The sequence below is a fragment of the Colossoma macropomum genome, unplaced genomic scaffold (assembly GCF_904425465.1).
Source record: "Colossoma macropomum unplaced genomic scaffold, Colossoma_macropomum, whole genome shotgun sequence".
Lineage (NCBI taxonomy): Eukaryota > Metazoa > Chordata > Actinopteri > Characiformes > Serrasalmidae > Colossoma > Colossoma macropomum.
Window position 1 is genome coordinate 70,001 of NW_023495902.1, and position 13,047 is coordinate 83,047.

General features: G+C 39.9%; 1 protein-coding gene across 3 annotated transcripts; it reads right to left on the reverse strand.

Annotated features, from left to right (window-relative positions):
* Positions 1–5,506: 5,506 nt before the first annotated feature.
* Positions 5,507–12,691, reverse strand: LOC118803456. Of its 3 annotated transcripts, none has more exons than XM_036563942.1 (5): positions 12,642–12,691; positions 10,490–10,557; positions 9,936–10,232; positions 8,776–9,069; positions 5,507–6,112 (listed from the first exon to the last, which is right to left on the reverse strand). In XM_036563942.1, the coding sequence occupies exons 2-5, from the start codon at positions 10,548–10,550 to the stop codon at positions 5,847–5,849; spliced, it is 918 nt and encodes a 305-aa protein (XP_036419835.1). In that variant the 5' UTR covers positions 10,551–10,557; positions 12,642–12,691; the 3' UTR covers positions 5,507–5,846. The 3 variants fall into 3 exon arrangements, with proteins under 3 accessions (XP_036419835.1, XP_036419834.1, XP_036419833.1); XM_036563941.1 differs by lacking the exon at positions 12,642–12,691 and adding an exon at positions 12,493–12,631; XM_036563940.1 differs by lacking the exon at positions 12,642–12,691 and having other exon boundaries at positions 10,490–10,600.
* Positions 12,692–13,047: the final 356 nt, after the last annotated feature.

Here is a 13,047-nt window from a genome sequence, read left to right on the forward strand (position 1 = left end):
CAGTTTATCAAATCCTTTACTCTCCCAGATGAAGATAAAGTCTCCAAACACTATGACATCACCAACTCGTGCAGCAGAGTGTACACTAGGACGGTATGTGGATGTGTACATTTATATCTTCAGAATTATGGCTTTGTGGAGAGTTTGCTACAAGGCCACATTAGCTACAAGCTAACGTACATTCAGGCAGAGCTGCACCACATCCTGTCTAACACTTAGTGCACTGGTTGGGTGTGGAACCCGTGAGTCCTACACAGGGACTAAGGAGCCCTCTGAGACTCAGCCATGGTCATGTTCTCCTGCTGAACCAAAATAACAGGAACAGCAGGTTGTTGTGTTTAACCCTCTCATCTCCCTGAACTCTGACCTGAAGGATTTCATACAGAGCTGGGAGATACGGCACAAACGCAACATCACAACACTTAGAGAAGATTTCATGATTCACCACGTCACCATGTTTATGTTTACTGATGTCTGATAAGATAGATCAGACAAAATGGAGCCACATTTAATAAACACTATGAAAACCTATGAAACATTTCAGATATTACACTGGACTAAATCCATTAAACAGGACTAGTTATGATCTCTTTTTAAACCAGACATGCAGCTGGGGAGTGTGTATTAATGTACTGGTGATGTCCATGATAGGCTCTGATTGGGGCATTAGCTTAGCTGAGGTTCAGAGTTTAACCCCAGTTTAAACCTGAATGAGAGTCTTAAACTCCATCACTTTGTCCTCAGAAGCTGCAGTTTAAAACACACCTGTGGATTAAACTAAACCCAATTTCTGTGTCATTTAAAATCAAACATCTGCCTGATAAAGACACGGTTTAACTGAGGTTTAGAAAGATGATCATAGCTGAAGCCCATTTTCAGCTCAGACATTAATATTTAATACCTATACCTACAAACATACCTCCCCCATAATGCTCTGAGGACTCCATGGCCTGTTCTAATATAATGCTGTAGTACTTTACTGAGGTTCTGTACTAAACTGGAGGAGGTGTTTATCACTGCAGGACTGATTAGTCTTTATCAGAATGTTCAGTGAAGCTGGAGATGAGCTGTGGTTATGTCAGCATGGGTACTGACTGAAAAAGGAAACTGTGGCGAACATCATCATATCACACACTTCATCTCAGAAAACCACCCATTCTTCGTTCCCCCACCACGCACTGAAAGACCTTTTACTTACACTCAGGAAAGACACAATGAAAGAAATGAGTCGGCTTGTAGCTTCTGCTAGATTAAAACCAGAGGATGAGGTGGAAATAAAACAGGCTGTTACTGAGTTCAGTCAGTGTAAATAAAATGAAGGAAGATAGTTTTAACATTTTGATCTTTGAATGTGAAAACGGTATATATACATGTGTGTGTGTGCGTGTGTGTGTGTGTGTGTGTGTGTGTTTGTGTGTTGTTTTTATTTGATTTGTTTGATCTTGTTTTGGTCAATCAACCTTTATTCTCATTACACATTGAGAGTGACTCATTTTCAAAGCAGTTGATCATTTACAGCTTAAAAGGATTGAAAAAGAAAATGAAAGTTAATCAGATTAAGCTAAAATCAGGTCAAACTAAAAATAAACTACATGAATAAATTAACATTTTAAAACAAAATTAAACAAGCAGGGTAAGTGTGCTCATTAAGCCTACCAAAATCTTTCAAGTGCCAAATGTTCAGGTGTTATTTTTACATAGACATTGACCACCTGAATGCTAATTTAATTTAATTTAATTTAATAATAATATATAATTATTATAATAATTAACTTTATTTTATTCTAATAAAGTATTTCTTTTCTAATGTGCTGATGAAAAATGACAGTATGTGATGTGATGCTCTTTTAGCTGAACAGTGAATCCACACAGTGATGTTCCCACATCTGTAAGAGTGGCAGCTGTTACTGTAACAGAGGCACCAACTCTGTGTTAAAGAGCGAGACGTTCGACTCTAACAGAGACTGATGGGTAAATCAGTTTGAACTCAGGAGCTCAGATGGTCACTGTGCTGTGGGACGTCTGAGTGGAGTTTGTAGCTGAAGACTGTTACTGAGTTACTGTGTAGGAAAATAAACACACTACAAACACACTACTCAAATGTATAAACCTTAAGAGAATGTTTAATTTATTATAAAATAACTTAACAAATTATCAATATTGTGATGATGTCATGGGTGCTCTGGTCTTGTGGAAAATAAGATCATTAAAAAGTTGATGTAAGACTCTGGATAAAGCTGGAAAGGTTAAATTAGATCTTTAGGTTCTCATTCAGTTCATACAGATTATTTTAATAATAAATACAGTAATGTGTTTAGTTTATACAGCGTATTTCAACACTACAGGACTTGCACTCCATACTGAGTCCTACATTTCTGAACAGTCAGTGTTCCTTTATAAACAGACATAAAGAGCTGAGCTCTCTGTTCTAAACTCACAGATAAAATGATGCAGTAGCTGTTTAGCAGTTTAAACAGGCTCTTATTAGACTGGAACAGTTATCAGCAATTATTCCCTGTTTACTGGGTCAGTTTGGGAAGCAGGTTCAGTTTGTAGCCCCACAGCGCCCCCTGCTGCACACTGTTCTCCATCAAACTGTTACACACAATCATCATCTTCAATATTGCAACAGATGATTTTTACTGGTTTGGTGTATCTATTTCTTATTTTCTAGTCCAGCCTTTGTGTATCTGAGAATCAGATGCTGTTTATGGTTTAATTATTCCAGATTCTACATTAAAATACATTTATCATTAACAGTAGAAGATGGATTAGTAAAGAGAAGAACATCTGTACTGAACCGTATTATATAACTATGATTATACAGTATTAATCTTCAGTCATCCTGTACTTCTGAACTGAGGATATCAGTGTTTTACAATAAAAGGTGCAGATTAGAGAGATGATCTAATTAATGCTTTAAATAATGTTTATGATACATATTTGTGAAGATTTCATATTCACCACAACCCACAAGCACAGATATATGTGTAACAGTTCACTCTGAGTTTTGACTGTAAGTAAATTTTTCAACAGTTTCATCAAGAAGTACCCAAACCTGTGCAGCAGAGGGCGCTGTGGGTGCTACAAACTGAACCTGCTTCCTAAACAGTCCACAGACTGACACAGTTAATAGGAAATACTAACTGTGTATTTACTGTTGTATATAATAATAAAACATGTCTAGTAAACATGTTGTTTATAAGCTGAGTTAGTGTGAGGTGGAAAGTAACTTTTAATGGTGTATTTAATTTAATCAGAACAATTTTACCTTCAATTCAGCTTTTTAATAAAGTACTCAACATTGTCAACAAGTGTTACTGTTGGCTGTGACTGACCTGCTGTTCCACTGTGGGTCTGAAATCTGAGTTTATGTTCATTATTCCACCTGTTTATCCTCAATCTCACCTCCGGTTACAGCACACTGATCCCCATATTCAACTCTATAATAATAATAATAATAATGTTTAGAGAATAAGGCGTCTGTACAGTCTGTGCTCTGTAACTGTAACTCACAGTGAACTGTTTACATATGAAATAGAATGTACCGCCACCTGCAGGAGAAACGTGGAGCTGCAGGCTGATGAAAATAAAACAGGAGAATTCACTTTAAATCCAGTTTAAATCTCTGTTTTCACCCACAAACACCACCTACACCAGTCTGATAGAACTGCAGTCGTTCTGTTCTGCTTTATGCAGCCATTTCCACAACTATCACTGCTCTATTACAGTGACTGGGACTCTATTCTATAAATGAAGCTCCAGGTATATTATTATATTTTCAGCCCACTACTTCCTCTTTTTCTGGCTTAAGGCCTGAATGCTGAACACAGTGTTCCAGACTGTCAGTTAGTCATGGTTGTGATGTCACAGCACATGTGTGTTTGGTTGTTTCTGATTGGTCTGACTTGTTTGGTCCATACATGAAATTTTGCTGATAATAGTCTAAAATTTAAATTGCAGCTCTTTAAATTGTGATGTGGAGACAAACTGATATAACTGATCCTCAGCTCCCAGAAGACAGTGATGTGTTCATCAGATCGTTCCTAGTATCTTTAATGTTCCTGCTCTTCTGTGTTCCTACCAGCCTCCTGACCGCTCACTCTGGACTCTGAACAGTCTGAAACATGTCACCTGCTTTGCTTCACCCCTCGTCTCATTTCAAACGACACACTGTCAAATATCCCATAATGCTTCACTTCTATTGTTTGTTTTTCTGTTTTTTTAATTACCATTTATTACCCATTGTTCTTCATTCTTCAGTTGGTCATAAATGTAAATTATATATATTAGCATGTAGGTTATATATTGTTTATTCTCTCTGTTACAGTGTCAGTTTAGACTGTCAGAGTCTCAGTAAAGCTCTGCAAGCTTCTTAACACAGCACTGATTTAGACTCGTACCTGTAAAACATCTACTGTACAGGACAGTCTCTACATTACTGGGTCACAGGTCAGGCACCTCCACATCTGCTGAACTGAAGGTCAGTGCACTGCAGGGTGGACACACCCAGTTACCTCAAGTTCAATCAGGCTGGAAAATGTTATTATAGAACATCTTAGACCTTCATTCACTGATTCCCGTTACAGTTTAGCCTTAATTAACACCAGATTCTGTTACACTCAAACTGAGACATACAGACTTATAAAGACACCAGTCACAGGATCAGAATACAAGGGCTTTTAATGTGTAATTGAAAAAAAGGAATAAAGTATCAGTTACTGTTGTGAACAGAGCTGATGACACCGTCACTGGTGCTTTATTAGTGTTGGAAATTCACAGATATCAGTTAGAATCACAGCACTTTGGTGTTCAACAGATTCAGTAAACAAATATCTGCATTGTAGATCTGCAAAAAATACAAAACAAATAAACAATAAAAGTAAAAATCTTTAGTCACATTTACATATTTACAGTTTTCACTGCATGCAGAATGAAAGACATTCAGTTTTCTATGTAAAATTATTTCATTTTATAAAACCTGCTTATCAAAAACAATCTCATCAATAGGAAAGAAAGAAATAAAGAGAGACCCCAAAAACTGGAGCAGCCAATCAGAACAGTCAGTGGGAGGGTCATTTCTGACTGAGAGCTAAACTGACTAAGTTAATGCTGTAATTAGGAATCTTCTGTAATGACACTGTTAGAAATGAAGGTGCTGTGCAGGAATATTATTTTTTGTTCATCAAGGTGCAAACAACGTAAATGTCCCTTTTATAGGTAAATAAATAAGTAAGTTTTTAAATAAGTTTTTCCAGGTGAAAAGTTCGTATTTGTACCTTTTCATAACCGAATGTTTTAAAACAGAACAGTAAAATAAAAGCCTGGAGACGAGACGGGGTGTGTGGAGTCAGTACAGCTTAGAACATATCATTTTAGTGGATTATGGTTCAGTTATGTTCCCTGACTAAAGGTACTGAAATGGACCCTTGAGGGTTCCACCCCAGTGACAAGAGGGGAACTGACCCAGTCACACCTCATTAATTTTTCATAAAGTGCAGGGCTGTCACCTGAAAAAATAGCAACAGGCAGCAAAACACAAAAAGCTAACAGCCACCCAGGCTGAGCTGAAGGTTTAGGAGATTTAGGAGGAAGGTTTGGTCACTTCTGACTCCCAGTTTCACTCCTTAATCTCCTGCTTACGGCTCAACTGGACAAGATAAAACCCACATTCATTGACCAATTAAACCACATTGAATTCCAGTGGTCACAGCACTGCTCAACAGAACTACAACAGGTTCACATTTGTGCCTTTACACAAAAACAAAGTACAATTTATCATTTAATAGACACAAAAGAGATTTTAGTCTCTCCTCCAGACTAAATAGGCAGAAATGAAAATGTACTTAGTTCTGATCCTCTACAGCCTGTGTTTCCACATGGGAACCTGAGGAGACCTCTTCCAGGGGAGTACTTTCAGGGGTAGAAGAAAGCCTTTTTTCCTCAGCAGATCTTTCTTTTTCACAACAAAAGGGCTGTATTTTCCTCTTCAGCCACCCCCAGAATCTTACTACAGGCCCTGGTACGAAGTACCCCAGCAGCGCTCCAAGACAGAAGAAGGCTACCCCAATGCCGAATTTCTCCCAACTGCATGTGTCACTTGGCTGCCCAACTAAAGTGAGAAAAACAGACAGTGTCATGGAAAGAAATCTTTTTTTGGGAGGGCTGAGGGGGTTTAAAATACATTTTTAGGAAAGACAGGTAAAGTCTGGCAGATTGCAGCAGTGTTTAGCCAAGCAGCCTAACAGCTAACTTATTTGTATCAGCATTTCATGATTGCTGTCTGTTGAGGCCACACAGAGAATACTGGCTTCTCAAAAAATGTCTACCACTTGAAGCAGAGCCTTCAGTCTCACATGAGAATGACAACAACATGCATATCTATCCAATCAGTGAAAAAACTGCCATTGGAATGGGTAGTGTTATAGTACTCAAGTCTGGTCTTGGTCTCAGGAGCATAAATTAGCTTGTCTTGGTCTTGCCTTCATCAAGTCTCGTCTCGGTACTAAACATCATTTGGACTCAATCTCTTCTAAGTCTCAACATCATTTGGACTGGTCTGGACATTTTCTTGACTGGGTCTTGTCACAGTCTTGATATCATTTGGATCGGTCTTGATATCATTTGGACTCGGGTCTTATCTCGGTCTCAACGTCAGTTGAACTAAGTGTTGGCATCATTAGTCTCTTCTCAGTCTCAACATCGTTTGGACTCGGTCATGACATTATTTGGACTCGGTCTTGATATCATTTGGACTTGGTCTTGTCTCTAGTCAATAATTATTACTGTGTTTTTGTGAGCTCAGACTGTGTCCTCAACATGGTGGTGGTAGTATGAGGGAAGACTGATTGAGGGAGGGGTTGAACTCTGAGAACTTGGGCTGGAGTTCTGGGCAGCTTCTGCCTGTAGCTAGAAGGCCGGACCCCCTCATAGCTGTAGTAGGACTGATGTAGGACTGAGGAACAGGGAGGAGGTGAGGTGGTAAAGGTGGTGGTGTGAGAACTTAATTACAGGAAATCGAAGATGAAGATATCCCTAGAAGTCCCTAGATTGGAAGGAGGAGGGGTTTGAGACTCATACCTCCTCCCACACTTTTTCACTCCCACACATTTCATAATTCCATTTAAGAATACACCAGTTTGACACTGTCTTGTTGAAATAGTCAAGGCCTTCCCTGAAAAAGACGTTGTCTGGATGGCAGCATATGTTGCCAAAACATCTATATATTGTTCAGCATTAATGGTGCCTTCACAGATGTGCATGTCACCCATGTCATGTGCACTAATGCCCTCCTATACCATCATGAATACTGGCTTTTGAAGTGTGTGCTGATAACAAGTCTGATGGTCTTTAGCCCAGAAGACACAGTGTCCATGATTTCCAAAAAGAATTTCAAATGTTGATTCGTCGGACCACAGGACACTTTTCCACTTCACCTCAGTCCATTTTAAATGAGTCCGGGCCCAAAGAAGGCGGCAGCGTTTCTGGATCCTGTTTATATATGGTTTCTTCTTTGCATTTTAGGGTCTTGACTTGCATTTGTGGATGCTGTGATGAACTGTTTTCACAGACAGTGGTTTTCAGAAGTGTTTCTGAGTCCATGCAGTGATTACCGCTACAGAATCATGTCTGTTTTTAATGCAGTGCTGCCTGAGGGCCCAAAGATAACGGCCAGCAAATACTGGTTTTTGGCCTTGTCACTTACATACAGAGATTTCTCCAGATTCTATGAGTCTTTTAATGATATTATGTACTGTAGAGTGGGTAGCGCTGTTGCCTCACAGCGAGAATGGCTTGGGTTCGATTCCCGGCCGGGTGACCAGGGTCGTTTCTGTGTGGAGTTTGCCTGTTCTCCCCGTGTCTGCGTGGGTTTCCTCCGGGTACTCCGGTTTCCTCCCACAGTCCAAAAACATGCAGTCAGGCTGATTGGACATGCTAAATTGCCCCTAGGTGTGAGTGTGTGAATGTGTATGTCTGTCTGTCTGCCCTGCGATGGACTGGCGACCTGTCCAGGGTGTATCCTGCCTTCCGCCCAATGACAGCTGGGATAGGCTCCAGCACCCCACCGCGACCCAGAAGGATAAGCGGTTTAGATGATGTATGTATGTATGTATGTACTGTAGATGATGAAAAGCAAAAGTTCTTTACTATTTCATGTTGAGAAACGTTATTCTTGTTGCACTATTTGATGGTGCAGTCTTTCACAGAGTGGTGAACCCCTCCTCATCTTTACTTCTGAAAGACCTCTCTGAAATGTTTTGTTTACCTAGTCATGTAACTGACCTTTTGCCACCCAACCAGCTGGTGTTTTTTTTTAGCATTACACAGCTTTAACAGTCTTTTCTTGCACCCGTCCCAACTTTTTTGGAAAGTGTTGTTGGCATCAAATTCAAAATGGGCAAATAATGTTCAAAAAATAATAAAATTTGTCAGTTTCAACATTTGATATGTTGTCTTTGTACTATTTTCATTTAAATAGAGAGTTTAAATGATTTGAACATCATTGCATTTTGTTTTTATGTACTTTTTGCATAGTGTCCCAACGTTTTTGGAAATGGGGTTGTACAATGAATGTATGTCAGAAAACTACATATATGTTCCCTTGATAATATTGCGTATTTCAGTATTTCAGAATTGACCTATAAACCATTAGAGATCATGACAATATAGTAACTGTAAGCTGATTTTTGTTCATGGTTTTACATGAACAGACCCCTGTCAGACCGAATTTGCACCCTTATTTGTGCTGGCAAGAGAAATAAGTTAAAGGCTTACCTTTAACAATGCTGACTCTGTAAGTAGACACAGTCTCTTCATTCTCAGTGTCCAGTACAGTGTAAACACCACCATCAGAGTCCTTTAGGTCGTTCAGCTGCAGACTGGACTGGAACAGCACTCTCTCCTCATATGGAGGGTCACACTGTATTTTACGGCCCTCAACTTCACACAGCTTCACAGGGTTTGGATCAGAGTCTCCAGTCCTGTCAAAAGTCACCTTTACTGGCTCTGAGATGGGAAGATCAAGGATGAGAGATTCTCCAGGCTTCATCTTCTTAGAATACACAGGAGCTGCAAAGATAAAACACAATAAACCACAACATTAGAATTATTATTCTATGAGATATATATAATAATAAAATAGTTAATAAAGTTTGAAGCAGGGCATGCTTAAAGCTCCTCCCCTTCCAACCTAACTTCCAATGCATTTTCATCTCTGCCTCTCGTTTCTTGCAAGGAACTTCTTGTTGTGAGATGCTGGTGCTGCTGATGGCAGGTGCTACTGGGCTCTGCTATGTTTTCCTCTATCCATGGAACCTGACTTTACTCCAGACTCTCCGTGTCTGCCTGCTCCTGCTGCAGTACGTTATTACTGTTCCTGTAACTCTGGCTAGCACTGCCTCAATCAGATCAGAGCTACTGGACTTTCCCAGCATCTCCTGCTCTACCCAGCTCAACATGGAGATCCCAGCATGATGGCAACAGTGCTGAACCTCAGAGGCTCCAAGCACCTGTGAGCCTCATCCTCACTGCACTTCTGAACAATAAATTAGAATTACCTTCATCGGGGGTAAAAGCCCACCCTCTGCTGATCACACCACGACACTGACACACAAACTGTACAATGATGTCACCACAACACATTCACTATAGAATTACATCACTATGCTGACATAAATACTACATGATGCCATCACCATTTCAATGCTCAGTCATTGCCATAACAAGACCACACTGAGGTGCTGATGCTACACCTGTGACACCACACACTGTGACCCAGGCCACACTTCTACATCTGTCTGTGCATCCTCTTGTAGGCCTGTTTCTGTTTTCTTCTTACATGGTCAACATTCTACCTTAAAGCAGAGACGTTCTGGATCTGTTAAAAATAACAATCAGATTTACTGAATGGACAAAAAGGGAGAAGAAAGACTTACCCTGAAGCCTCAGAGACACATCACAGACAGCCATGTTATCACATGTACACGTGTACATGTTCCTCTTAGAGAAATCAGCATCAGTGATGGTGAGAGAGAGATTCCCCTTCAGGTACTGATCATGGATCATCTGATATCCCTCCTTTGATCTACATGAAGTCTGATCACATTCAGCCAGGACATCAGTGGGTTTCCTGAACACAGTCCATCTGACCAAACCAGAGCATCTCTCAGAGCAGGGCAGAATAGCAGAGTCATGAAGATTCACCTTCACTTGAGGAACAGCTGATACAGACCCTGAAAAAGAGAATAAGGCAAAGATACAAAAGGAAACAGAATAATAAAAAAACAGCAGTACCTACTAGAGTAAATCTGTCAGTGAAGAGCTGACATGTTAAAATTAGTCAGAGTGAACTGTGTGTACTCAGCAGATCACATGGCAGAAGCTTCATTGTCCAGTTGAGTTCTTAAATATTAAAAACCTGCTTCATACATCAAAGACTAAGATGAAATCTTCAGTAAGATGAATAAAGTAGTGACAGTGCAGTTCTTACCAGTAGGGAACGGAGTGATCAGTAAGATCAGGATACAGAGAGCAGAACTGCAGGACTGCATGACTGACCTACAGACGCACAAACACACCATCAGTACTGACCTACTGACACACACACACACACAAATTCGATAGATGATCCACTTGCATAAAGAAGTAGAAAGTGAAAAATATGTGAAAAAACAGAAGTTTCCAAAATTGAAGTTCAAAAACTGATTACAAGCTCCAGGGAAAATGTGACTCCTAACAACCATGTGGAAGACCTGGTAGACACCAAAACTGCCCCATCAGATAAACAGCACTTAAAGCTTTCATCTTTGAGAGAGAGGAGAAAATCAAGCTGCTTCAGATCTGAAAACATGATTCTTTAGTGGAATTCAATGCATGGACTCAGAAACACTTCTGAAAACCACTGTCTGTGAAAACAGTTCATCACAGCATCCACAAATGCAAGTCAAGACTCTAAAATGCAAAGAAGAAACCAAATATAAACAGGACCCAGAAACGCTGCCGCCTTCTTTGGGCCTGAGCTCATTTAAAATGGACTGAGGGGAAGTGAAAAAGTGTCCTGTGGTCTAATGAATCAACATTTGAAATTCTTTTTGGAAATCATGGACACTGTGTCCTCCGGGCTAAAGACCACTCAGCTTGTTATCAGTGCACAGTTCAAAAGCCAGTATTCATGACGGTATAGGGGGGACGTTAGTGCACATGACATGGGAGACGTGCACATCTGTGAAGGCACCATTAATGCTGAACGATATATACATGTTTTGGCAACATATGCTGCCATCCAGACGACGTCTTTTTCAGGAAAGGCCTTGATTATTTCAGCAAGACAATGTTAAACCACATTCTGCATGTATTACAGCAGCATTGCTCCGTATTAAAAGAGTCCAGGCATAAACGGACCTGCCTGCCGTCCAGACCTGTCACCACTAAAAAAACATTTGCAGCATTATGAAATGAAAAATACGACAAAGGACACCCTGAGCTGTTGAGCAGCTGAAATCCTATATCAAACAAGAATGTAAAAACATTTCACTTTTAAAACTACAGCAGTGTCTCCTCAGTTCCTGTACAGAATGTTGTTGAAAGAAGAGGTGATGAAACTCAGTGGCAAACATGCCCCCGTCCCAACTTTTTAGAAAGTGTTGTTGGTATCAAAATTAAAATGGGCATATATTTTTCAAAAAACAATAATATTTCTCAGTTTCAACATTTGATATATTGTCTTTGTAGTACTTTCATTTAAAAATATGGATTGCATGATTTGCATATCATTGCATTCTGTTTTTATTTACATTCTGCACAGCATCCCAACTTCTTTTGGAAATGGGTTTGTAAATGAAAAGTGGTCTCTGACTTTTTGTCAGTAATGAGATGAGATTGGATGCAAATGCAGGGCTTTATTGTACTCAGTCTGCAGGTCAGACACTCCAGGAAAATCACCAGCAAACACAATACTGAAGGGCAGACAGGGTCAGAACCAACATACCGAAAAAGTACATTAAAGCCAGAAGAAAACACAGAATTAAATTTTAATCAATCAGCTCAGAGCTCAGCAGGACAGCAGAGAGTCCACAAACTGCAGTAGCTCTCTGAGTTAATAGAGACTGATGAGTATCAGTGAGTGTGCTGGAGATTTACTCCATTATATTCACTGATACAGTAAATCTGTACAGTGGAAATGCTGAAATATTACAGATGTTACTCAGACTGGTGGGTTTGCTCCTCGTGAGAGTGTTCTCAGCTCAAGGCTTTGTTTTGCAGACTTCTTGTGTGTAAAGAGGAAGTGCCTGCAGATCCGACTGCACTGCTAAAGGTTTTTAAAAAGGAAGTGTGCTGTGGCGCAGCCAGTAAACAACCTGCTAATCTCACATCTCTCAGGATTTCTCTTTAAATACAGAAGCTCATCACTCTGTTCCAGGACATTTTAATAAAACTATCACATTAGTCACAATAAATGATATAAATTCTGTCTGTCAGTTCAGTTTTCCTTACATTATTAATGGTGGAATCAGCTGATGATGTTAAATAAACCACTCAGTCTATTTAAAAAAAGAGCTTCAGATCAGCCATAAACTCCAAACAGAAACAGAAACAGAGAATCTCCAAACACACTTCAGCTCTCAGCTCTGAGTTGTACTCACCGCTCTCTGTCTCTAATATGACAGAATCATACAGCTGATGTTCATCCTGCACTGACGCACTTTAAAGCTTTTGTTTTGATCTTCTTTAACAGGCGCAGGGGGGCGGGGCTTAAGAACAGGTGGTTTTATTCTATGGGGTTTTGGCTCAGTTTCTGATCTGATGCTGCTTTAGTCTCCAAGGTGGAGGAGCTCGCTCACCCAGCGTAACGGTTCCTGTGGGAGATAAACAGAAATCTGAGGATGTGAAATGGAGCTGCAGCTGATCTGTTTAGGCCTGTTTTAGTGGAGTAGAAAAGAACTGTGGGTAAACTGTACATGTGTAAAATTCACTTTAGCATCATCATTTATATTCATACTGTTTACCTGCTCACTTTCTGTTGTTTGACTGTTTGCATGATGGAAATAA